Source organism: Rhinopithecus roxellana, chromosome 10 (assembly GCF_007565055.1).
Source record: "Rhinopithecus roxellana isolate Shanxi Qingling chromosome 10, ASM756505v1, whole genome shotgun sequence".
NCBI lineage: Eukaryota > Metazoa > Chordata > Mammalia > Primates > Cercopithecidae > Rhinopithecus > Rhinopithecus roxellana.
In genome coordinates this window covers 82118491-82143930 of record NC_044558.1, presented here as the reverse complement: position 1 = coordinate 82143930, position 25440 = coordinate 82118491, and the positions used below count along the sequence as shown (strand labels likewise).

At 48.3% G+C, this 25440-nt stretch overlaps 1 protein-coding gene across 3 annotated transcripts in view; it reads right to left on the bottom strand.

The window, feature by feature from the left end:
* Nucleotides 1–21979, bottom strand: part of RILPL2 (Rab interacting lysosomal protein like 2) — a 29491-nt gene extending 7512 nt beyond the window's left edge. For 2 of the 3 annotated variants that reach the window (XR_004059568.1, XR_004059567.1), the window contains exons 1-3: nucleotides 21276–21979; nucleotides 15054–15205; nucleotides 4908–5021 (exon numbers count right to left, since the gene is read on the bottom strand). Coding sequence is in view for 1 of the 3 variants with exons in the window: in XM_010368388.2 (XP_010366690.1) it covers nucleotides 4908–5021; nucleotides 15054–15205; nucleotides 21276–21638 (629 nt within the window). In the remaining 2 variants the exon portion in view is untranslated. The remainder of the gene's footprint in view (nucleotides 1–4907; nucleotides 5022–15053; nucleotides 15206–21275) is intronic. The other variant, XM_010368388.2, reaches the window with a different exon arrangement.
* Nucleotides 21980–25440: the final 3461 nt, after the last annotated feature.

The window sequence follows — 25440 nt, the reverse complement described above, 5'->3', positions numbered from 1 at the left end:
GCTTGCAGTGAGCTGAGATTGCACCACTGCACTCCAGCCTGGGCGACAGAGTGAGACTTTGTCTCAAAAAAATAAAACAAAACAAAAAAACCACTCATTCATTCATTCATTCATTCATTCACTCATTCATTCTAGTAGCTCATTAAGTTTATCTGAACCTGAAAGGGTGGCCTCACGTTCATTAGCCACTGGCCACACGTCCTCAGGCTAGCTCATGCACAGAACACACACTTCACTTTTGCCCTATCAGGCTCAAACTCCACTTAGGTGTCCTAAGCTCCCGTAGAAGGACGCTGAAAGAAACCAGTCGTTTATGCCTTCTGGAAGCCTGATTTGCAACAAGATAGCCAATGAAAGTCCTAAATGAATACCTTCAGGTCTGACACCTGGGTGGAGGTGCTCTTTGATTATCTTACCTCAGAAGACCCTTCCTTGTGGAAGAAACACTTCCATTAGGCTGGGTGCAGTGACTTATGCCCATAATCCTAGCGCTTTGGGAGGCTGAGGCGGGCAGATCGCTTGAGCTCAGGAGTTCCAGACCAGCCTGAGAAACATGGAGAAACCCCATCTTTACCAAAAATACAAAAATTAGCTGGGCATGGTGGTGAACATCTGTGGTCCCAGCTACTTGGGAAGCTGAGGTGGGAGGATCACTTGAACCCGGGAGGCGGAGGTTGCAGTGAGCTGAGATTGAGCCACCACACGCCAGCCTGGGTGACAGAGTGAGACCCCATCTCAAAAAAAAAAAAAAAAAAAAAAAAAGGAAAGAGAAACACCCACCTTGGCCTTGCTTTGCTTTGACCCTGTCTCCCAACCCTTCTCCACAAGGCAATCAGAGTGAGCTTTTTCTATGTAAATACTGTCATGTTACTCTCCAGCTTAAAACCATCCAATGTCTCTTCCCAATGCACCTAGAATAAAATCCACAGTCAGCACCAGAATCCAGGTGGCCCTGGGTGACCCAGCCCCTCCCACCTCTCCAATCTTGCCTTCATTCTCTTCCCTGTTCCAGTCACCATGGTCTTCTGTTCTGAAAATTTCTTTTTTTTTTTTAAGACAGAGTTTCACTCTGGTTGCCAGGCTCAAGTGTAATAGCAAGATCTCGGCTCACCGCAACCTCCGCCTACCGGGGTTCAAGCAATTCTTCTGCCTCAGCCTCCTGAGTAGCTGGGATTACAGGCGCCTGCCACCACGCCTGGTTAATTTTGTATTTTTAGTTGAGACGGGGTTTCTCCATGTTGGCCAGGCTGGTCTCGAACTCTTGACCTCAGGTGATCCACCCGCCTTGGCCTCCCAAAGTGCTGGGATTACTTGATTTCTGAGAATCTGAATTCCACACAAGCACCTCACTCTTGGTATAAGAGGCAGCATCTGAAGAACTATGGGCTCAACCCCGGTGCACAGACATGAGGGAAGTGTTCAGAGGAAAGTGCATAGCATGCTCCAATGCTGGGACATGGGCTCATTCAAAAGGAGTGGTCCCAAGTGGGACAGGGAGAGATCCTCGGGCATTCCCCACAGCCAGGCTGAAACTGCCTGTTGCTCCTGTTCTATTCTGGTTAGCAAGACGACATTGACTCCCCACCCCCTTTTTTTTGTGAAATGGAGTCTTGCCCCAGGCTGGAGTGCGGGGGTGAGATCTCAGCTCACTGCAACCTCCTCCTCCCAGGTTCAAGTGATTATTCTACTTCAGCCTTCTGAGTAGCTGGAATTACTACAGAAATTACTACAGAGGCCACCGCCACACCTGGCTAATTTTGTATTTTTATTTATTTATTTATTTTATTTTTATCTATTTATTTATTTTTTTGAGACAGAGTCTTGCTCTGTCGCCCAGGCTGGAGTGCAGTGGTGCAATCTCGGCCCACTGCAACCTCTGCCTCCCAGGTTCAAGCAATTCTCCTGCCTCAGCCTCCTGTGTAGCTGGGACTACAGGCATGTGCCACCACACCCAGCTAATTTTTGTATTTTTAGTAGAGACGGGGCTTCACCACGTTGGCCAGGCTGGTCTCGAACTCCTGACCTCAGGTGATCCTCCCACCTCAGCCTCCCGAAGTGCTGGGTTTACAGGCATGAGCTACCGTGCCCGGCCAAGTTTGACTCTTGATTCCATTTCCCGGGCATCACCGTGTGCAGCAGGAAACATTCTGGAAAGGGGTTTTTCCTGCCGTAGATTCTATGTAGCCCAAGATTAAGGGCGAATGAACTTAGGAGGTAAATAGATGCGGCTTCAGGTCTGAGTTTCACCACCACCAACCCGCTGTGTAACCTTTGCAAGTCACTGATCTTCTCTGACTCTCAGTTTGCCCATCTGTAAAATGGACCTCCTGACTAGATGTTGACTCAGCTCAGTGTCTGGCACATAGCAAATGCTCACTAAGTGGGAGCTATGGTGAATCATTTTTCTTTTTTTTGAGACAGGGTCTCACTGTCACTCTGTCACTCAGACTGGAGTGCAGTGGCACCATCTCTGCTCACCTCAACCTCCACCTCCCAAGCTCAAGTGATTCTCCTGCTTCAGCCTCCTGAGTAGCTGGGATTACAGGCGCATGCCACTACCACCCCGCTAATTTCTATATTTTTAAGTAGAGTCAGGGTTTCACCATGGTGGCCAGGCTGGTCTCGAACTCCTGACCTTAAATGATCCAGCCACCTCGGCCTTCTCAAGTGCTGGGATTACAGGTGTAAGCCACTGCACCTGGCTCAGCTATGGTGAATCTTAAGGTATAGGGAATTATCTTTTCCTTTCCTCAGTCCTGCTTTATCTCCTCAAATTAAACCAACAGCCTCTGAGTAATACTGGGAAGAAAACTGCTATTTCCTTGCCCACCATACTGAGCTCACATGAACCACTGCCCCCAGAGGAAGAACCATGACTCTGCTCTCCGGAAGCTACATGCCTGGCTGCCTCTTCCTTTGGTTCTTTCCGGAGCTGCTGCTGCTGCTGCTGCTGCTGCTGCTGCTGGGCCAGAGGTGTTCTCCTCTGTGCTCCTGCCCTTTGCCCTCTGCCCCCTGCTCCCTCCCAAGATCCTCAAGGTCCTGTCCCTGAGAAAGAAGGCCCGGGATATTCCTTTTTTTTTTTTTCGAGTCTCGCTCTGTCACCCAGGCTGGAGTGCAGTGGCACGATCTCGGCTCACTGCAACCTTTACCTCCCGGGCTCGAGCGATTCTCCTGCCTCAGCCTCCTGATTAGCTGGTATTACAGGCATCTGCCACCATGCCCGGCTAATTTTTGGACTTTTAGTAGAGATGAGGTTTTGCCATGTTGGCCAGGCTGGTCTCAAACTCCTGACCTCAGGTGATCTGCCCGCCTCAGCCTCCCAAAGTGCTTTGATTACAGGAGTGAGCCAGAGCGCCCGGCCATCACTATTCTCATTTTTGTTTTCTTTCTTTTCTTTTTTGTTTCTTTTCTTTCTTTCCTTTCTTTCTTTTCTCTCTCTCTCTTTCTCTTTCTTTTTCTTTCTTTCTTTCTTTTTCTGTCTCTCTCTCTCTTTCTTTCCTTCCTTCCTTTTTTTTTTCTTTTTCTTTTTTTTTTTTCTTTGAGATAGGGGCACGCTCTGCTACCCAGGCTGGAGTGCAGTGGTGTGATAATAGTGATAATACCTTACTGTAGCCTCGAACTCCTGGGCTTAAGTAATCCTCCAGTCTCATCCTCCTGAGTAGCTGGGACCACAGGTGTAGGACACAACACTACACCCAGCTAACTTCACTTGATCTCAGCCAAAAGACTGACAAATGATACCAGCTAATTAAAAAAAAAAAAAAAAAAAAAAAAAAAAAAATTTGGCTAGGCTCAGTGGCTCAAGCCTGTAATCCCAGCACTTTGGGAGGCTGCGGCAGGTTGGTCATGAGGAGTTCGAGACCAGCTGGACTAACATGGTGAAACCCCATCTCTACTAAAAATACAAAAATTAGCCAGGCATGGTGGTGCATGCCTGTAATCCTAGCTACTCAGTAGGCTGAGGCAGGAGAATTGCTTGAACCCGGGAGGTGGAGGTTGCAGTGAGCTGAGATTGTGCCGCTGCACTCCAGCCTGGGCGACAGGGCAAGACTCCATCTCAAAAAAAAAAAAAAACAATTTTTTTTGGTTGACATGGGGTCTCACTTTGTTGTCCAGGCTAGTCTCAAACTCCTGGCTTCAAGTGATCCTCTTGCCTCAGCCTCCTGTAATCTCTGTTGAGATTACAGGTGTGAGCCATGTACCCAGCCTGGTCAAACATCGCAGGGAGGCCGGGCGCGGTGGCTCAAGCCTGTAATCCCAGCACTTTGGGAGGCCGAGACGGGTGGATCACAAGGTCAGGAGATCGAGACCATCCTGGCTAACACTGTGAAACCCCGTCTCTACTAAAAAATACAAAAAACTAGCCGGGCGAGGTGGCGGGCGCCTGTAGTCCCAGCTACTCTGGAGGCTGAGGCAGGAGAATGGCGTAAACCCGGGAGGCGGAGCTTGCAGTGAGCTGAGATCCAGCCACTGCACTCCAGCCTGGGCGATAGAGCGAGACTCCGTCTCAAAAAAAAAAGAAAAAAAAGAAAAAAAACATCACAGGGAGGCAGTAGAGTGTAGAAGCCAGATTTCCTTGGGTTCCTGACTTCACTATTTACCATCTGTGCGACCTTGGGCAAATTACCTTACCTCTCAGTAGCTATTTCTCTACCTGTAAAATAGTATCTACCTTGTAGGGTCACTGTGATGATTCAATGAATATATGCCAAGTGCCTAGGCTACTGCCTGGCAGATATCATTATAATACACTGGCACTGAGTTATCCCATGAGCTGCAGCACCACAGCCGGGCGAGTGGAGGCAGCTCCCCACCTGCCCTGGGCAACTGGCCAGCCTCTTCTTGCCCCCAACTACTTCCTTGAGTTATTATTTAGCGGGACTGGGGGGCAGCAAGGTGACACTTACAGCTTTTTTATGATTGTCTTCTCCTCCTTGTTCCTGCCAGCATTGTTGGCCCTAGTAACCACAGCATCTTTTTCTCTTCTTCCTCCTGGGCCTTCTCTTGGTGGAATCAGGCCACTGGAAAATGGGGCAAAAAATTAATGGATTATTTTTTATTACAGACCTTTTTTTTTTGAGTTGGAGTCTTGCTCTGTTGCCCAGGCTGGAAGGCAGTGGCACCATCTCAGCTCACTGCAACCTCCACCTCCCGCGTTCAAGCAATTCTCCTGCTTCAGCCTCCTGAGTAGCTAGGACTACAGGGGCCCACCACCATGCCTGGCTAAGTTTTGTATTTTTAGTAGAGATGGGCTTCACCATGTTGTCCAGGCTGGTCTCAAACTCTTGACCTCAAGTGATCCATCTGTCTCAACCACCCAAAGTGCTGGGATTATAGGCATGAACCATTGAGCCTGGCTTTTATTACAGACCTCTTATCTGTGCAGCTCTGAAAATAAAGGGTCTTAATGATGATGATGATTATAGTAATATTATGGTTGAAAGAACTAGAGTCAGAGAAATCCTGTTTATTTTATTTTATTTTATTTTATTTTTTTGAGACGGAGTCTCGCTGTGTCGCCCAGGCTGGAGTGCAGTGGCTGGATCTCAGCTCACTGCAAGCCCCGCCTCCCGGGTTCACGCCATTCTCCTGCCTCAGCCTCCGAGTAGCTGGGACTACAGGCGCCCGCCACCATGTCCGGCTAATTTTTTTGTATTTTTAGTAGAGACGAGGTTTTACCATGTTAGCCAGGATGGTCTTGATCTCCTGACCTCGTGATCCACCCGCCTTGGCCTCCCAAAGTGCTGGGATTACAGGCTTGAGCCACCGCACCTGGCCAAAATTCTGTTTAAAATTAGAATCTTCCCTCTACCTTTCCAATGTGATGCCTCTTATTTCTTTCTCTTACCTAATTGCATTGGCTACTGCTTCAAGCTTCTTGGTTTTCTAGGAACATGATTGTGTATAAATTCTCTAACTTAAGCCTTGGTTTCCTAACCTATAAAATGAGTCTAATAATAGTACCTACCTCAGGCTGGGCACGGTGGCTCAAGCCTGTAATCCCAGAACTTTGGGAGGCCAAGATGGGCGGATCACAAGGTCAGGAGATTGAGACCATCCTGGCTAATATGGTGAAACCCCGTCTCTACTAAAAATACAAAAAACTAGCCGGGCGAGGTGGCGGGCGCCTGTAGTCCCAGCTACTCGGGAGGCTGAGGCAGGAGAATGGCGTGAACCCGGGAGGCGGAGCTTGCAGTGAGCTGAGATCCGGCCACTGCACTCCAGCCTGGGTGACAGAGCGAGACTCCGTCTCAATAAAAAAAAAAAAAAAAAAAATAGTACCTACCTCAAAGGATTGAGAGACTATGTAAGATAATACATAGTGATTAACATTCAACAAATATTTATTAAGCTACCTACTGTGGTTAATACATATTTTGTCTCTGAACTGTTTTTTCTCTGAACAAAATAGACAAAATATCTTCTCTCAAGTAATCTATATTCCAGTGGGAGAAGGAAACAGTCAATAAAGAAATAAGTAAAATAAAAGTACAAATTGTAAGTCAGATGGTGTTAAGAGTTAGATTTTTTTTTTTTTTTTTTTTTTTTTTGAGACAGTTTCACTCTTGTTGCCCAGGCTGGAGTGCAGTGGCGTGATCTCGACTCACCATAACCTCCTCCTCCTGGGTTCAAACGATTCTCCTGCCTCAGCCTCCCAAGTAGCTGGGATTACAGGTGTGCATCACCATGCCTGCCTAATTTTTTATTTTTAGTAGAGATGGGGTTTCTTCATGTTGGTCAGGCTGGTCTCAAACTCCCAGCCTCAGGTGATCCACCCACCTTGGCCTCCCAAAGTGCTGGGATTACAGGCGTGAGCCACCGTGCCTGGCAAGAGCTAGATTTATATTGATTGATACTGCAGTCAGGGAATATTGAGATCTGGCCTGAAGAGGGCCAGAGTATTTCCCTGGACTCGATGTACAGAATTTAGAAGAAGGACGTTTTCTCTTACTCCACTGGGATTGCCAGAAGTCTGTTTCCTAAGATTCAGAGGAGGCTTGTCTGTAACGCAAAATAATGAGGCTACGAGCAAAGAAAGGCAAAGAGGAGAGAAAGAGGCACCAAGTCCCTGATTCCAACCACTGCAATGTGTCTTTTTTTTTTTTTCTTTTCTTGTTTTTTTGAGATGGAATCTTGCTCCATCACCCATGCTGGAGTGCAGTGGTACAATCTTGGCTCACTGCAACCTCTGCCTCCCAGGCTCAAGCCGTTCTCGTGCCTCAGCTTCCTGAGCAGCTGAGATTACAGGCATATGCCACCATGTCTGGCTAATTTTTGTATTTTTAGTAGAGATGGGATTTCACCATGTTGGTTGGGCTGGTCTCGAACTCCTCACCTCAAGCGATCTGCTCGACTCAGCCTCCCGAAGTGCTGGGATTCAGGCATAAGGCACTGTGCCTGGCTTTCCTTTTTTTTTTTTTTTTCTTTTGTTTTGAGATAAGAGTCTCACTGTAACTCAGGCTATAGTGCAGTGGCATGATCACAGCCCACTGTAACCTTGAATTCCTGAGTTCCGGTAATCCTCCCACCTCAGTCTCCCAAGTAGCTGGTATCACAGTCATGCGCCACCATGCCCAGCTAATTTTTTAATTTTTTGTAGAGACGGAGTCCCGCTGTGTTGCCTATGTTGGTCTCGAACTTTTGGCTTCAGCCTCCTGAGTAGCTAGGACTACAGGCGCCCACCACCATGCCTGGCTAATTTTTGTATTTTTAGTAGAGATGGGCTTCACCATGTTGCCCAGGCTGGTCTCAAACTCTTGACCTCAAGTGATCCATCTGTCTCAGCCTCCCAAAGTGCTGGGATTACAGGCATGAGCCAGTCACTGCACCCAACCCCTTCCCAATTATGTTACCAAAAAATTTCCTTTTGTGTTTAAGCTAGTTTAAATTGGACTTCTGTCACTTGCAACCATAAGAAGCCTGACCAAAATGAAACATTTCAATTATGGCACAGTACAACTCGTCACATCCACTTAGGCGTTTGGTTGCAGTGCCCACTGGTAAATTTATCCCCATGGTGTTGTCCCCTTGCTGTGGACCGAATTGTATATTTTTATTTTTTAATTTTTATTTATTTATTTTTTTGAGACAGAGTCTTGCTCTGTTGCCCAGGCTGGAGTGCAGTGGCGCGATCTCTGCTCACTGCAGCTCCGCCTCCCGGGTTCACGCCATTCTCCTGCCTCAGCCTCCCGAGTAGCTGGGACTACAGGCATCGGCAACCACGCCCAGCTAATGTTTTGTATTTTTAGTAGAGACAGGGTTTCACCATGTTGGCCAGGCTGGTCTTGAACTCCTGACCTCGAGTGATCTGCCCGCCTGGGCCTCCCAAAGTGCTGGGATTACAGGTGTGAGCCATCGTGCCTGGCTGAATTATGTGTCTTCAATAAAAATTCCTGGCGGGGCTCAGTGGCTCACTGTGTATTTCGTGGCAACTTGAGCTGACGAAGATACCTCTTTCAGTGTGAGTGTGAAAGGGCAGGATTCATACTTCACCCTCCTTCTTCATAAAAGAGTTTTGCAAAGAGTGGGCTCTTATGATTTACTTTTTTTGTTTGTTTGTTTTTGAGAAGGCGTCTTGCTCTGTCATCCAGGCTGGAGTGCAGTGGTGCGACCTTAGCTCACTGCAACCTCCACCTTCCTGGTTCGAGCAATTTCCCTGCCTCAGCCTCCTGAGTAGCTGGGATTACAGGCACACACCACCATGCCTGGCTAATTTTTTTGTATATTTAGTAGCGACGAGGTTTCACCATGTTGGCCAGACAGGTCTTGAACTCCTGACCTCAGGCAATCTGCCTGCCTTGGCCTCCCAAAGTGCTGGGATTACAGGTATGAGCCACTGCGCCCACTCATTACTTAATATTATCAATAATTTAAAAAAATTTTTTTGAGACAGGGTCTTGATCCATCACCCAGGTTCGTCTTAAACTCCTGGGCTCAAGTGTTCCTCCTACCTCAGACTCCCAAAGTGTTGGGATTACAGGCATGAGCCACCGCACCCAGCCTAAATTTTTGTAATTATAAAATATTATATTATTTATATTCTAATTTTATTTTATTTTTGAGACAGAGTCTCACTCTATCGCCCAAGCTGGAGTGCAGTGGCAAAAATCTCTGCTCACTGCAACCCCCACCTCCTGGGTTCAAGTGATTCTTGTGCCTCAGCCTTTTGAGTAGCTGGGGTTACAGGTGTGCGCCACCACACCCAGCTAATTTTTGTATTTTTAGTATTGACAAAGTTTTGCCATGTTGGCCAGGCTGGTGTTGATTGAACTCCTGACCTTAGGTGATCCACCCTCTTTGGCCTCCCAAAGTGTTGGGATTACAAGTGTGAGCCGCCCACCCAGCTGATATTTTATTATAGATACTTATTATAATAATGGTTTAACAAGAAGCATCATCTAAAATTTCCATTTTTCCATGATCTATTATTACATAAATTAAACTTGGTGACTAAAAACAACGGTGACATAATCTCCAGTGATGACTCTTTCTTTTTTTTTTTTTTTTTGAGACGGAGTCTCCCTCTGTCACCCAGGCTGGAGTGCAGTGGCCAGATCTCAGCTCACTGCAAGCTCCGCCTCCCGGGTTCACGCCATTCTCCTGCCTCAGCCTCCCGAGTAGCTGGGACTACAGGCGCCCGCCACGTCGCCCGGCTAGTTTTTTTTGTATTTTTTAGTAGAGACGGGGTTTCACAGTGTTAGCCAGGATGGTCTCGATCTCCTGACCTCGTGATCTGCCCGTCTCGGCCTCCCAAAGTGCTGGGATTACAGGCTTGAGCCACCGCGCCCGGCCGTGATGACTCTTTCTTATAATTGGCTTTTTTTTTTTTTTTAGATCAGGTCTTACTGTGTTGCCCAGGCTGGAGTACAGCTGCTATTCACAGGTGCAATCATTGCCCACTGAAGGCTCAACTTCCTGGTCTCATGGGATCCTCCTGCCTCAGCCTCCCAAGTAGCTGAGACTATATGCACTGAGACTATAGGTGCACACTGCTGTGCCTGGCTTCTTATGGTTGGCTCTGTGCTCCTGCTAGCCTGAACTTCTCACTTGGCTGTGTTCAGTGGGGCATCGGCAGAGGGCTGTGCACAGCTGGGGCTGTCGGCAGCTGCGCCCTGGTTTTCCTTCCCATAACCTCTCCATGGGACTCCACCTTGAGCTTCCTCACAGAATGGTGGTCCCAAGGCAGCATTGTAAGAGCACAGAAACAGAAGCAAGGCCTCTTACCACCTTAACCCCAGAAGCCTAACAGCGCCACTTCCACTTCCACTTCTCGCAGTCAAAGCAAGTCACAGAGCCAGCCTACATGCAAAGAGAGGGAACACAGAATCCACCTCTTGATGAAAGGAGTGGCAAAGTCTCACTGCAAAGTACGCAGGGTGGGAAATACTGCTGTGGCTCTCTTTGGAAGCAACTTACCATATTTCCCTGGAATTACAATTTTTTTTTTTGTGATAGAGTCTCGCTCTGTCGCCCAGGCTGGAGTGCAGTGACACATCTTGGCTCAAGGCAACCTAAGCCTCCTGGGTACAAGCAGTTCTCCTGCCTCTGTAGCTGGGACTACAGGCGTGTGCCACCATGCCTGGCTAATAATTTTTGTATTTTTAGTAAAGACGGAGTTTCACCATGTTGCCCAGGCTGATGACGAACTCCTGACCTCAGGCAATCTGCCCACCTCGGCCTCCCAAAGTGCTGGGATTACAGGTGTGAGCCACCTTTGCCCAGCTGTAATCACGATTTATTACCAGTATATTATCTGTATGAGTTTGTACCTTCGAATGGATGCAGTTGCCATGAGAACATCTCAGTTGGCATGCTGGCTTCTCTAGAATATCTAACACTAGAGACAAAGCCGAATCCTGCCTCTCTTGGCCTGTGCCAGATGGAAAGTGTACGTCTCTTGTTCTCTGAGAATTCAAAACTAGAAAGTGTGTGGTTTTGCCTACTAACAAGCTGCTCGTGGCACCAGCAGCTTGGCAGTTTCTCTTTCTAACTACCTGTGCCTGGCCGGGCGCGGTGGCTCAAGCCTGTAATCCCAGCACTTTGGGAGGCCGAGACGGGCGGATCACGAGGTCAGGAGATCGAGACCATCCTGGCTAACACAGTGAAACCTCGTCTCTACTAAAAATACAAAAAACTAGCCGGGCGAGGTGGCGGGCGCCTGTAGTCCCAGCTACTCCGGAGGCTGAGGCAGGAGAATGGCATAAACCCGGGAGGCGGAGCTTGCAGTGAGCTGAGATCCGGCCACTGCACTCCAGCCCGGGCGACAGAGCAAGACTCCGTCTCAAAAAAAAAAAAAAAAAACAAAAAAACAAAAAAACTAGCCGGGCGAGGTGGCGGGCGCCTGTAGTCCCAGCTACTCAGGAGGCTGAGGCAGGAGAATGGCATGAACCCGGGGGGCGGAGCTTGCAGTGAGCTGAGATCCGGCCACTGCACTCCAGCCTGGGCGACAGAGCAAGACTCCGTCTCAAAAAAACAAACAAACAAACAAACAAACAAAAACTACCTGTGCCTGAACTACTTATTAAATGAGACGAAGGTCTTTCCATGAACACGGTCCCAGCCTTAGCAAAAGAGAGACAATAAATTTGGCTTCTTACAATGCTTCTGCTGTATCTCTGCTCTCTTAAAGGTGCTACATTTAAAGAATTTAAAGAATCATATCACTTGGGCTTTGTTTCATTTTTGATCAGGGTACATCCTTAATTCCAAGCTGTCATGATCTAAATGCGGCATGCTAATTAAAAGCACAGGCTCTGATGTCACACTGTCTGAGGTCACATCACCGCTGTTGCCACCACCGTTTAAGCAGGTGCCCACCTCTCTGGTCCTCAGCTCACCATAGTGATAACATCACCTCTACTCACAGTCTTGCTGTGAGAACTAATTGAAATGATGTTTGGGATACATTTAGCAGAGTGCCTGGCACATGGTGAGTATCAATAAACCCTAGCTAACGTGACATTTGTATTTCTCTGGTTTTTCCTTCCTCTACCTATAAGAAAACATGCTTTGTTTAACTCGGTGTTTCCCAGAATTATTTGACAATAGAGCCCCCTTTTCAAAAAATACCTATGTAAAGGAAACCATTTTGGGAAATAACACAAATGGAAACAGCTACGAGTCCCAATGTGATTATGGCAACAGCTTTTTTACAGCCTCTCTTGCTTGTCCTACAATCTAATCTGTATGCGGTACCACTGCAGTCTTTTTTTTTTTTTTTTTTTGAGGCGGAGTCTCGCTCTGTTGCCCAGACTGGAGTGCAGTGGCCGGATCTCAGCTCACTGCAAGCTCCGCCTCCTGGGTTTACGCCATTCTCCTGCCTCAGCCTCCCGAGTAGCTGGGACTACAGGCGCCCGCCACCTTGCCTGGCTAGTTTTTGTATTTTTAGTAGAGACGGGGTTTCACTGTGTTAGCCAGGATGGTCTCGATCTCCTGACCTCGTGATCCGCCCGTCTCGGCCTCCCAAAGTGCTGGGATTACAGGCTTGAGCCACCGCGCCCGGCCTACTGCAGTCTTTTTTAACTTTCCTTATTATTATTTTTTAAATTTCTCTTTAGAGACAGGGTCTTGCTGTGTTGCCCAGGCTGGCCTCCAACCCCTGGGCTCAAGTGATTCTCCCGCTTCAAGCTCCCTAAGAGCTGGGATGTAACACTGCACTAGGCTTTTTGTTTTTGTTTTTGTTCATTTTGTTTTTGAGACAGAGTTTTTGCTCTGTCACCCAGGCTGCAGTGCAGTGGCACGATCTCGGCTCACTGCAACCTCCACCTTCTGGTTTCAAGTGATTCTCCTGCCTCAGCTTCCCGAGTAGCTGGGATTACAGGTGTCCGCCACCATGCCTGGCTAAGTTTTGTATTTTTTAGTAGAGATGGGGTTTCACCATGTTGGCCAGGCTGGTCTCGAACTCCTGACCTTGTGATCTGCCTGCCTCGGCCTCCCAAAGTGCTGGGATTACAAGGGTGAGCCACTGCACCCAACTGTGTTTTTTTTTTTTTTTTTTTTTTTGAGACAGAGTCTTGCTCTGTCGCCTAGGTTGGAGTGCAGAGGCACGATCTTGGCTCATTGCAACTTCTGCCTCCCAGGTTCAAGTGATTCTCCTGCCTCAGCCTACCGAGTAGCTGGGACTACAGGCATGTGCCACCACGCCCAGCTGATTTTTGTATTTTTAATGGAAACTGGCCTCTTGTCATTCTCTTGATCAAAACTTTCTAATGGCGAGGTGCGGTGGTTCACACCTGTAATCCCAGCACTTTGGGGAGGCTGAGGCAGGTAGATCACTTGAGCCCAAGAGTTTGACACTAGCCTGGGCAACATGGTGAGACCCTGTCTCTACAAAAAATACAAAAATTAGCTGGGCATGGTGGCATGCACCTGTGGTCCCAGCTACTTGGGTGGCTGAGGTGGGAGGATCACCTGAGTTTGGGGAGGTCAAGGCTACGGTGAGCCGTGATCATGTCACTGTGCTACTGTGCTCCACCCTCAGTGACAGAGTGAGACTGTCTCAAAACAAATAAACACTTTCCAGTGGCCAGGTGTAGTGGATCACACCTGAAATCCCATCACTTTGGGAGGCCACGGTGGGAGGATCACTTGAGCTCAAGAGATTGAGACCAGCCTGAGCAACATAGCAAGACCTCGTCTCTGAAAAAAAAAAAAAAAGGTTAATTAGCTGGGCATTGTGGCACATGCCTGTGTTCCCAGCTACTCGGGATGCCAAGGTGAGAGGATTGGTTGAACACAGCAGGTCGAGGTTGCAGTGAGCTGTTATTGCACCCCTGCATTCCAGCCTGGGCAACAGAGCAAGATTCTGTCTCAACAAAACAAAACAAACCAAAACCTTCCAATGACTTCTCATTACACTCACAATAAAGTGAAAGCTCGGCCAGGAGGGATGGCTCATGCCTGTAATCCCAGCACTTTGGGAGACTAAGACAGGTGAATCACTTGAGGCCAGGAGTTCAAGACCGGTCTGGCCAACATGGTGAAACCCCATCTCTACTAAAAATACAAAAAATTAGCCGTGTGTGGTGGTGGGCGTCTGTAGTCTCAGCTACTCCGGAGGCTGAGGCAGGAGAATTGCTTGAACCTGGGAGATGGAGGTTGCAGTGAGCCGACATCGTACCACTGCACTCCAGCCTGGGCGACAGAGCAAGACTCTGTCTCAAAAAAAAAAGATAATAATAATAATAAAATAAATTAATTAATAAAGTGAAAGCTCCTTCCTGCAGCCAAAAAGGCGTACGCTCCTAGTTTCTTTCCAACCATCTTCCCCCTGGCTTTCCTGGTTTCGCCTTCTTGGGCCCGTTTAGTTTAAATTAGCCAAGCTGGTTCCCACCGCAGGGTCTTTGCACTTCCCGCTCCATTTTTGCGCCATCAAATCTTTACAGGGTTGCCTCCTTTTCATCTTTCCTGAGAGAGGTCTGTCCTGACCACCCCTCTAAGACAGGCCCTGCCCCTCCCACGTCACTGCTGGCCACATAGTCTTGTGCCTCCTTCAGAGTACCTGCCACCATCCCCACGTGTTTATTTTGGGTTTCCTTGTTGATTGCTTGTCTCTGGCACTGGACTAGCAAGGATTTCCACTCTCTTCGTTTTGTTCACTGCAGTGCCCCTGGGCCTGGCACAGTGTCTGACACATATTAGATCTTCAATGAATTGGTTGAATGAACATATAACAACAAACACGGGCTGGGCGCGGTGGCTCTCCGCCTGTAATCCCAGCACTTTGGGAGGCCGAGGCGGGCAGATCATGAGGTCAGGAAATCGAGACCATGGTGAAACCCCGTCTCTACTAAAAATACAAAAAATTAGCCGGGTACGGTGGTGGGCGCCTGTAGTCACAGCTACTCGGGAGGCTGAGGCAGGAGAATCACTTGAACCTGGGAGGCAGAAGTTGCAGTGAGCCGAGATCGCACCACTGCACTCCAGCCTGGGGGACAGAGTGAGACTCCATCTCAAAAAAACACAAAGAACAAAACCCAAAAAACAAATATGTAACCTAGCAAGGAATTCTGGGCCAGGTCTGGGTGCAGGACCCTCCAGGCAGTAGAGCCCACCTCTTGTAGCACTGCAGCTCTTCCTGCACCACCAGCAGCTGCGACTTGAGTTTGTTGCGTTCCTGCAGCACATCCCTTAGCTCCTGCAGAGTGAAGCGGGGTCGGTTGGGATCTGTCAAGTCAACCACCATTTTGTTTGGGCTCAGGTTCACCTGGAAGAAAAGATGCAACCTTTGCAAGCAACTCTATATAATTAAATTATTATTATTAATATATATATATATGTTTTAGACGGAGTCTCTGTTGCCCAGGCTGGAGTGCAATGGCACAATCTTGGCTCCCTGCAACTTCTGCCTCCCAGGTTCAAGCGATTCTCCTGCCTGAGTCGCTGGGATTATAGGCGCCCACCATCATGCCTGGCTAATTTTTGTATTTTTATTAGAGACATGGTTTTTCCTTGTTGGCGAGGTTGGTTTCAAACTTCTGACCTCAGGTGATCTGCCCGCCTTGGCCTCCCAAAGTGCTGGGATTACAGGCGTGAGCCACCGTGCCTGCAGCATGGCCATTCTTTTAAAAATTAAAAATAGAATTACGATTTGATCCAGCAATTCCATTTCTGTGTATGTTTCTGGAGCACTGAAGGCAGGACCTGAAGAGATATTTGCACACCCATGTTCATAGCAGCACTATTTATTTATTTATTTTTGAGATGGAGTCTTGCTCTGTCACTCAGGCTGAAGTGCAGTGGCATGATCTTGTCTCACTGCAACCTCCGCCTCCTGGGTTCAAACGATTCTCCTGCCTCAGTCTCCCGAGTAGCTGGGATTACAAGTGTGTGCCACCACGCCTGGCTAATTTTGTATTTTTAGTAGAGATACGGTTTCACCATGTTGTCCAGGCTGGTCTCAAACTCCTGGCCTCATGTGATCTGCCCGCCTTGGCCTCTCACCACAGCAGCACTATTTACAGCAGCCAAGGGGTAGTAGTAGCAACCCAAGTGTCCATCAACAAATGAATAAACAAAGTATAGTATATGCCTCCAACAGAGTATTATTTGGCCTTCAAAGGCAAGGAAGTTCTAACATGTGCCACAACATGAATCAATCTTGAGGACATTATGCTGAGTGAAATAAGCCAGGCACTTAAGACAAATACATGATTTCACTGATATGAACAACCTACAATAGGTAGATTCAGAGGGACAGAAAGTAGAAAAGTAGTTACTGGGGGCTGGGGGAGGGGAAGGAGAAGTTGTTACTTAACACATTAGAGTTTCAGTTTTGCAAACTGAAGAGAGTTCTGGAGACAGATGGTAGTGATGGCTGCACAACAGTGTGAATGGACTTCATGCAGCTGAACTGTACACTTAAAAATAGTTAAGATACGCCGGGCGCAGTGGCTCACGCCTGTGTAATCCCAGCACTTTGGGAGGCCGAGGCGGGCGGATGACGAGGTCAGGAGATCGAGACCATCCTGGCTAACACGGTGAAACCCCGTCTCTACTAAAAAAATACAAAAAGTTAGCTGGGCGTGGTGGCGGGCGCCTGTAGTCCCAGCTACTCAGGAGGCTGAGGCAGGAGAATGGTGTGAACCTGGGAGGCGGAGCTTGCAGTGAGCTGAGATCGCACCACCGCACTGCAGCCTGGGCAACAGAGCAAAACTCCATCTCAAAAATAAAAAAAGTTAAGATGGTAAATTTTATGTTACTTGTATTTTACTACAATTTATTTTATTTTATTTTTTTATTTTGAGACAGTCTTGCTCTGTTGCCCAGGTTGGAGTGCAGTGGCATTAGCTCACTGCAACCTCTGTCTCCCAGATTTAAGCAATTCTTCTGCCTCAGCCTCCCTAGTAGCTGGGATTACAGATGCCTGCCACCACGCCCAGCAAATTTTTTGTATTTTTAGTAGAAATGGGATTTCACCATGTTGGCCAGGTTGGTCTTGAACTCTGACCTCAAGTGACCTGCGCCCATCTTGGCCTCCCAAAGTGCTGGGATTACAGGCATGAGCCACCGCACCCAGCTTTACTACAATTTAAAAAACCAAAAAGAGGTCAGGAATAGTGGCTCATACCTGTAATCCCAGAACTTTGGGAGGCTAGGGAGGGTGGATCGTTTGAGCACAGGAGTTTGAGACCAGCCTGGACAACATGGGAAAACCTCATCTCTAGAAAAAATACAAAAATTAGGTGGCCATAGTGGCGTACGCTTATAGTCTCAGCTACTAGGGAGGCTGAGGTGGGAGACGTGAGCCCAGGGAGGTTGAAGCTGCAGTGAGCAGTGTTCAAACCACTGCATGCCAGCCTGGGTGACAAAGTGAGACCCTGTCTCAAAACATACAAAGGAAAAAAACAAGGCATATTTTTGTGAACTGTCTAGTGGCACTAAACATTCATTTTCTTAATTCATGCATTTTTCCCTATCCCAGTTCTTAAGGCTGCGGTTTGGGAAGAAAATATGCCATCTCATCTGCCGCCTGATGAAACTTGTCCACCTTGCCCCATACGGGAAACTACCCAGCCCCTGTGCACACCACACTGTTCTCAGCTCATAATGGGACTTCCTCCATATCCTTGTGCCCGGAGATGGAGGCAAAAATAACACAGAATGTGGCTGAGCAATCCTGTGCAAGTCATTCAACTTTCCTTGACTCTCAAAAGCCAGGATACAAGTCATCACACTTAACCATGTCACTTGACAGATACTAAAGTAGAATATTATCTAGAAATACAATTGTCACCATCACTTAGGAATAGGTGAAATAAACTACCAGGGGTCAGAGAAAGTATGAGGTAAATAATAATAACAATTAAAAAGAAGAAGAAGAAGGAAAAAAAAAAGTTACCAGAGAAGCTACTGGGAAACTTCACACTTCCCTGTGAATCTCAGTGACTCTGTTCCTGTTCTTTCTAGGCTTACTTCTTGGTTTGTATACTTTTTTTTTTTTTTTTAAGACAAAATCGTCTCGCTCGGTTGCCAGGCTGGAATGCAGTGGCATGATCTCAGCTCAATGCAACCTCCCCCTCCCAGGTTCAAGCGATTCTCTTGCCTCAGCCTCCCGAGTAGCTGGGAATATGGGCGCGTGCCACCATGCCCAGCTAATTTTTGTATTTTTAGTAGACGTGGAGTATGTTGGCCAGGATGGTCTCGATCTCTTGACCTCCTGATCTGCCTGCCTCGGCCTCCCAAAGTGTTGGGATTACAGGCGTCAGCCACCGCGCCCAGCCTTGGTTTGTATACTTGGTTTTTGTTTGTTTGTTTGTTTTTGAGACAGTCTTGCTCTGTCGCCCCGGATGGAGTCCAGTGGCATAATCTCGGCTCACTGCAACCTCTGCCTCCCGGGTTCAAGTGATTCTTGTGCCTCAGCCTCTGAGTAGCTGGGATTACAGGCGTGTGCCACCAGGTCCAGCTAATTTTGTATTTTTAGTAGAGGCAGGGTTTCACCATGTTGCTCAGGCTGGTCCTGAACTCCTGGCCTCAAGTGATCTGCCTACCTCGGCCCCGCAAAGTGTTGGGATTACAGGTGTGAGCCACTGCGCCTGGCCCGGTTTGTATACTTGTGTCCTGGTTCTAGGACTGTGTGTCTGGCCTCTCCCACTAGATGTGAGCTTCTTGAGGGCAGGGACCTTGTCTACTTTATCTCCATAGCCCCAGAGCCTAGCATCAGTCACTGCACTCACTCATCAAATGTTAGTACAACAAGTAAGGTCAAATGTCTGTATTTGCCGGGGGCGGTGGCTCAAGCCTGTAATCCTAGCACTTTGGGAGGCTGAGACGGGTGGATCACGAGGTCAGGAGATCGAGACCATCCTGGCTAACATGGTGAAACCCCATCTCTCCTAAAAAATACAAAAAACTAGCCGGGTGAGGTGGTGGGTGCCTGTAGTCCCAGCTACTCGGGAGGCTGAGGCAGGAGAATGGTGTGAACCTGGGAGGCGGAGCTTGCAGTGAGCTAAGATCCGGCCACTGCACTCCAGCCTGGGCGACAGAGCGAGACTCCGTCTCAAAAAAAAAAAAAAAAAAAAAAGTCTGTATTTTAGGATGGAGTATTTAGGACTAGCATCTCTGAATGAAGATCCTGACTTCACCTCTTACTTGCCGTTAAGTCCTTAGGCAAATTACTTAATTGTTCTGTGCCTCAGTTTTGTAAAACAATAATAGTGTGAAGATTAAAAAAGACATCGTCCACTTCCAGCAGCTTTTTTTTTTTTTTTAACTGTGGCTGGAGACATGCTAGTAGGTCATAACATTAATGAGTTTCGACAAGTATTTTAAAAAACTAGGACGAGTACGGTGGCTCATACCTGTAATCCCAGCACTTTGGAAGGCTGAGGTAGGCATATCACTTAAGCCTAAGAGTTTGAGACCAGCCTAGGCAACATGGTGATACCCCGTCTCTACAAAAAATACAAAAGTTAGCCAGGCGGTTGGTGTGTGCCTATAGTCCTAGCTACTTGAGAGGCTGAGGTGGGAGGACTGCTTGAGCTCAGGAGTTTGAGGCCTCAGTGAGCTGTGATCACACCACTGTACTCCAGCCTGGATGACAGAGAAAGACCCTATACCCTAAAAAAAGAATTTTTTTTTGAGACGAAATCTCGCTCTGTCACCCAAGCTGGAGTGCAGTGGTACGATCTCGGCTCAGTGCAACCTCTGTCTTCTGGTTTCAAGTGATTCTCCTGCCCCAGCCTCCCAAGTAGCTGGGATTACAGGTACCCGCCACCATGGCCGACTAATTTTTTTTGTAGTTTTAGTAGAGACTGGGTTTCACCATGTTGGCCAGGCTGGTCTCGAACTCCTGACCTCGCGATCTGCCCGCCTCAACCTCCCAAAGTCCTGAGATTACAGGCATGAGTCACAGCGCCCAGCCAGATGATCTTTAACATATGTGTAGATCCCTATAACCATACCCTGATTAGGATATAGGACACTTCTAGCTCTCTATCAATTTCCCTTCCATTCCCCCCACCGCCAATTTGCCTTCTACAACTATAAATTATTTTGCCTGTCCCTGAATTTTATTTAAATGTACAGTAGGGCCAGGTGAGGTGGCTCACGCCTGTAATCCCAGCACTTTGGAAGGCTGAGGTGGGTGGGTAACTTGAGGCCAGGAGTTTGAGATCAGCCTGGCCAACATGGCGAAACCCCGTCTCTACTAAAAACGAAAAAAAAAATTTGCCAGGCATGGTGGCAAGCGCCTGTAATCCCAGCTGCTCAGGAGGCTGAGGCAGGAGAATCGCTTGAACCCAGGAGGTGGAGGTTGCAGTGAGTCGAGGTCACGCGACTGAACTACTACACATGGGCAACAGAGCAAGACTCTGACTCGAAAAAAAAAAAATCTACAGTAGTTTCTCTTTTGTGCCTGGCTTCTTTCTCTCAATGTAACATCTGTGAGATTCATTCACACTGCTATGTGTATCAGCACCCTGTTCTTTTTCTGTTGCACAGTATTCCATATATCACAATTTCAAAACTCAAACTGGGTTGCATTTAGATTGTTTCCAGTTTGGCAGTTGAGACTAAAGCTGCTCGGAATCTTCTTGTCTATGTCTTTTTGTGGTCATATGCACTAATTTCTCTTTAGGTAAAATGAGTTTCTTGCCCAAGTGTGGTGGCTCACATCCACAATCCCAGCACTTTGGGAGGCCAAGGCAGGAGGATTCCTTGAGCTCAGGAGTTTGAGACCAGCCTGGGTAAAGGTGAGACCCCCCATCTCTACAAAACATCAAAACAGTTAGCCAGGCATGGTGGCACATGCCTGTACTCCCAGCTACTTGGAAGGCTGAGGCAGGAGAATTGCTTGAGCCTAAGAGGCCAAGGCTGTAGGTGAGCCGTGTTTGCACCACTGTACTCTAGCCTGGGCGACAGAGCAAGACCCTGTGTCAAAAAAAAAAAATTGTGTTTGTTGCTCTAGGTCAAAGGTTCTCAAACTGTGGACCCTGGGCCAACAGCATCAGCATTAACTGGGAACTCGTTAGAAATACAGATTCTGGCCAGGCAGGGTGGCTCACACCTGTAAACCCAGTACTTTAGGAGGCTGAGGCTGGAGGATCACTTGAAGCCAGGAGTTTGAGACCAGCCTGGGCAACACAGAGAGATCCCATTTCTTTAAAAAAAAAAAAAAAAAAGAAAAAGAAAAGAAAAGAAAGGAAAGGAAAGGAAAGGAAAAGAAAAGAAAAAAAGAAAAGAAAAGAAAAGAAGGTGTCTTCCTGCTAGTAGGCGCCCTCCTACGCCCCGCAGGCGCTGTGGGCCCAACACCCTTGCGCTATGGGCCCAACACTCACCTCCCCGCTGGTCGGAGGGTCCTGTCTCCGCAGCCCCTCCACCTCCTTCCTGAGGTTGTCCCTCTCCATCTTCAGCTCCTCCAGCGCCAGGCTGCCCTCATTCACCAGCGCCTCCAGCATCTCCAGGACGCGGACGACTTTGAACTGCAGCTGCGTCACCCGGGGGTCGCTGCCCAGGGCCATAAGTTCGCGGCCCAACAGGTAGGAGATGTCATACACGTCCTCGGCGGTCAGCTGGAAGGGGCTCTTGCCCAGCGCCCCTTCGGGCCCAGCCTCGTCCCTCTCCTCGTCCTCAGCCTCGTCCCTCTCCTCGTCCTCCTCTCCCTCCTCTTCTTCCTCTTCTCGCACAGGGGGCTCCTCCATGGCCACCCAGACCCCCGCCGACCCCGGAGCTGCTGTCTTGGAGTCTCCCAAAGGTTGAACTTCCTCCCGGCACCCAAAACTTTCCGCTGGGCAGAGTCCCTACCTGCCCAATCAGCGCGGCCCGAGGGTGGGCCCGGGCGGGGGATGGAAAAAGGGGCCGCGCACGCGACTGTAAGGCCCACGCCTCGGGCGCACCGTCTCCGCTGCAGGCCGCGCGGGCAAGTGCGCTCCAGGATGTGGTTTGGGGCGCGAAGGGACAACGGAAAAGGAGGGCGGCCGAGAAGAGGAAAGTTCAGGGGTGAGGGCAATCGCCCCAGCCTGGGAACAGTTGCAGCCCGGGGGGAGAGCCGCCCTGAGCCCCGCCCCTGGCGACCGCTGCCGGGAGGCGCGTTCCCGTGGAGACGGACTTTCCACCGCGCAATCGAGAGCAGGGCAAAAAGAACGCAACTTTTTCCTTTCTACCTTCGTGCTTTCCAGCCGTAGAATTTGCATCGTACGTGATGGAAGATCCGGGTCTCTCTTTGAGGGAGTTTTCTGGAACCTGCGGCCAAACAGAAAGCAGCTGTTGTGGGCAGCGCGACAGAGTCCCCAAGGCTTGAGGATCTGGAAAACTCCCAGCAAATTGTCATTAGGGTCTGGGGCATCTGACTTCTGTGACTCTCAATAAAATGGAGAATTCCTACCCTGCTCACTTCGCTGGGTCCTCGGCTCCTCCACGTAACCAGCGCTGACACCTTGGCAAGTTACTTAACGTCTCCAAGCCTCAGTCTCCTCTTCTGTAAAATGGGGGCAATAGCGGGACCCAGGTGGCAGGGTTGCTGCGAGGAACATGAACTTATGAGATCATGTGTGTGACACCTCACGTACTTAGGAAGCACTTACATATGTGATTGTGATCATTCTTTCTTCCACAGCGCTAGGGAGGAATTGCTGGTGTTGGAGACACCTTGCTACTTGCGTGAGAGAAGGAGGCGTAATTAACAAGAGAGAAACCCCTGTCTGAAAATCACGAAGCATTCGACACATATGCAGAATCCATATTACTGAGAATATTAGCAGTGTGGCTTAGAAACTTGAGTTATTCGCTGTGGCTCATGCCTTAATCTCTACACTTTAGGAGGCTGTGGCAGGAGGATTGCTTGAGCCCAGAAATTCGAGACTAGCCTGGGCATCATAGTGAGACCCTATCTCTACAAAAAGTAAACAAAATTAGGTGGACACGGTGGTTCATGCCTGTAGTGGCAGGTACTCGGGAGGCTGAGGTGGGAGGATCGCTTGATCTCAGGATGTTGAGGCTCCAGCGAGCCAAGATCGCACCATAGAGTGGTGCCTGTGACGGAATGAGACCATGGTGACAGAGTGAGACCATGTTTCAAAACAAAAGCACAACAAATCTCAAGTTATTTTAGGTTCCATTGGAGGTCTGTGATAGTCTCAGGCAGAAAGCTCAGCAACAGGCAGTCTCAGGCAGAAAGTTCAGCTTATCTTTCCTAGGAATGTATTGGCAGCTTTCCTTGCGATAGGTGTGTCCATTTTCTCCACACTGAGGTACTAGAATCTCAATGGAGAATGTACACGGATTAAACCAACCAACTAAAGCAAAGCAAATTAACAAAACATACTATTTTCAGAGGCCCGTTTTTATTTTATTTACTTATTTATATATTTTTAGTTTTATTTATTTATTTTTTTTGAGACGGAGTCTTGCTCTGTTGCCCAGGCTGGAGTGCAGTGGCACAATCTCGGCTCACTGCAACCTCCACCTCCCAGGTTCAAGCAATTCTCCTACCTCAGCCTCCCGAGTAGCTGGGACTACAGGCGCATGCCACCACGCCCAGCTAATATTTTCTATTTTAGTAGAGATGGGGTTTCACCGTGTTGCCCAGACTGGTTGTGAACTCTTGAGCTCAGGCAATCCTCCCACCTGGGTCTCCCAAAGTGCTGGGATTACTGGTGTGCGCCACCATGCATGGCTAATTTTTTGTATTTTTAGTAGAGATGGAATTTTATCATGTTGCCCAGGCTGGTCTTGAACTCCGGACCTCAGGGTGATCCACCAGCCTCGGCCCCCCAAAGTGCTGGGATTACAGGTGTAAGCCACCGTGCTTGGCCTTTCTTCTTCTTCTTTTTTTTCTTTTTTTGAGACGGAGTTTTGCTCTTGTAGCCCAGGCTGGAGTGCAGTGGCACGATCTTGGCTCATTGCAACCTCTGCCTCCTGGGTTCAAGCAATTCTCCTGCCTCAGCCTTGCAAGTAGCTAGGATTACAGACATGAGCCACCACACCCAACTAAGTTTTATATTTTTAGTAGAGATAGGGTTTCACCATGTTGGCCAGGCTGGTCTTGAACTCCTGACCTCAGGTGATCTGCCCCCCTCACCCTCCCAAAGTGCTGGGATTACAGGTGTGAGCCACCGTGCCCAGCCCATTTTTTCTTAAGAGATGAGGCCTTGCTCTGTCACCCCAGCTGGAGTGCAGTGGCATGATCACAGTTCACTGCAGCCTTGAACTCCTGGGCTTAGGTGATCCTCCCACCTCAGCCTCCTGAATAGCTGGGACTACAGGTGCTTGCCACCATACCTGGCTTTTTTTTTTTTTTTTTTTTTTTTTTTTTAAAGAGACAAGGCCTCGTTCTGTTGCCCTGGCTGGTCTCAAAATCCTGGCCTCAAGCAATCCTCCCACTTCGGCCTCCCAAAGTGCTAGGATTACAGGAATGAGCCACTGTGCCCCGCCACCAGTGTTGTAATAATCAAAACAAAGCTCCTGGGCAAGGGACTAGAAGCCCACAAATCACAGAGTGACAACATCCAGTGGTTAAATACTGAGATGAAACATTAGGCCTGCCATACGTAAAAGAGGGTATGTCTATCCAATAGAATAGTATTCAACCGTAACAAAGAATGGAAAATAAAATAGAGAGCTGATAAATAAATGCTTGCATATATTGGCAAATGATTTTCAATAAGGGAGCTAAGATCATTCAATGGGGCAAGGACAGTCTTTTCAACCAATGTAGTTCACCATATACAAAAAATTAACTCAAAGTGCATCTAAAGGGCCATCACAGTGGCCAGGAGTTGGAGACCAGTCTGGGCAACACAGTGAGAACCCTCTCTACAAAAAATAAAAAAGGAGCCAGGCGCCGTGGCTCATACCTATAATCCCAACACTTTGGGAGATGTAAGTGTGCAGATCATTTGAGGTCAGGAGTTCGAGACCAGCCTGGCCAACATGGTGACGGAGAATGGAGAGTTGTTGTTTAATGGGAATAGAGTTTCAGTTTTGCAATCAGAAAGTTCTGGAGATTGGTTGCATGTGAGCCACTGTGCCCGGCCAAGAGGTGTTAATTTTGAGCGGCCTGGTGGCTCATGCCTGTAATCCCATAGCACTTTGGGAGGATTATTTGAGGCCAGGAGTTCCAGACCAGCCTAGGCAACAAAGTGAGATCCCATCTCTACCAAAAAAAAACAAAAAAATTAGCTGGGTGTGATAGTGCATACTTGTGGTCCCAGCTACTTGGGAAGCTGGGGTGGGAGAATCACTTGAGCCTGAGTTCTAGGCTGCAGTGAGCCGTGATCATGCCACTGCACTCTAGCATGAGCAGCAGAGCAAGACTTAGTCTCAAGAAAAAAAAAATTAAAATAAATAAATAAATAAATAAATAAGTAAAATAAAGCTGGGTGTAGTGGTTAATACGTGTAATCCCAGCACTTTGGGAGGCCGAGGTGGGTGGATTGCTTGAGGCCAGGAGTTTGAGACCAGCCTGGCCAACATGGTGAAATTCTGTCTTTACCAAAAATACAA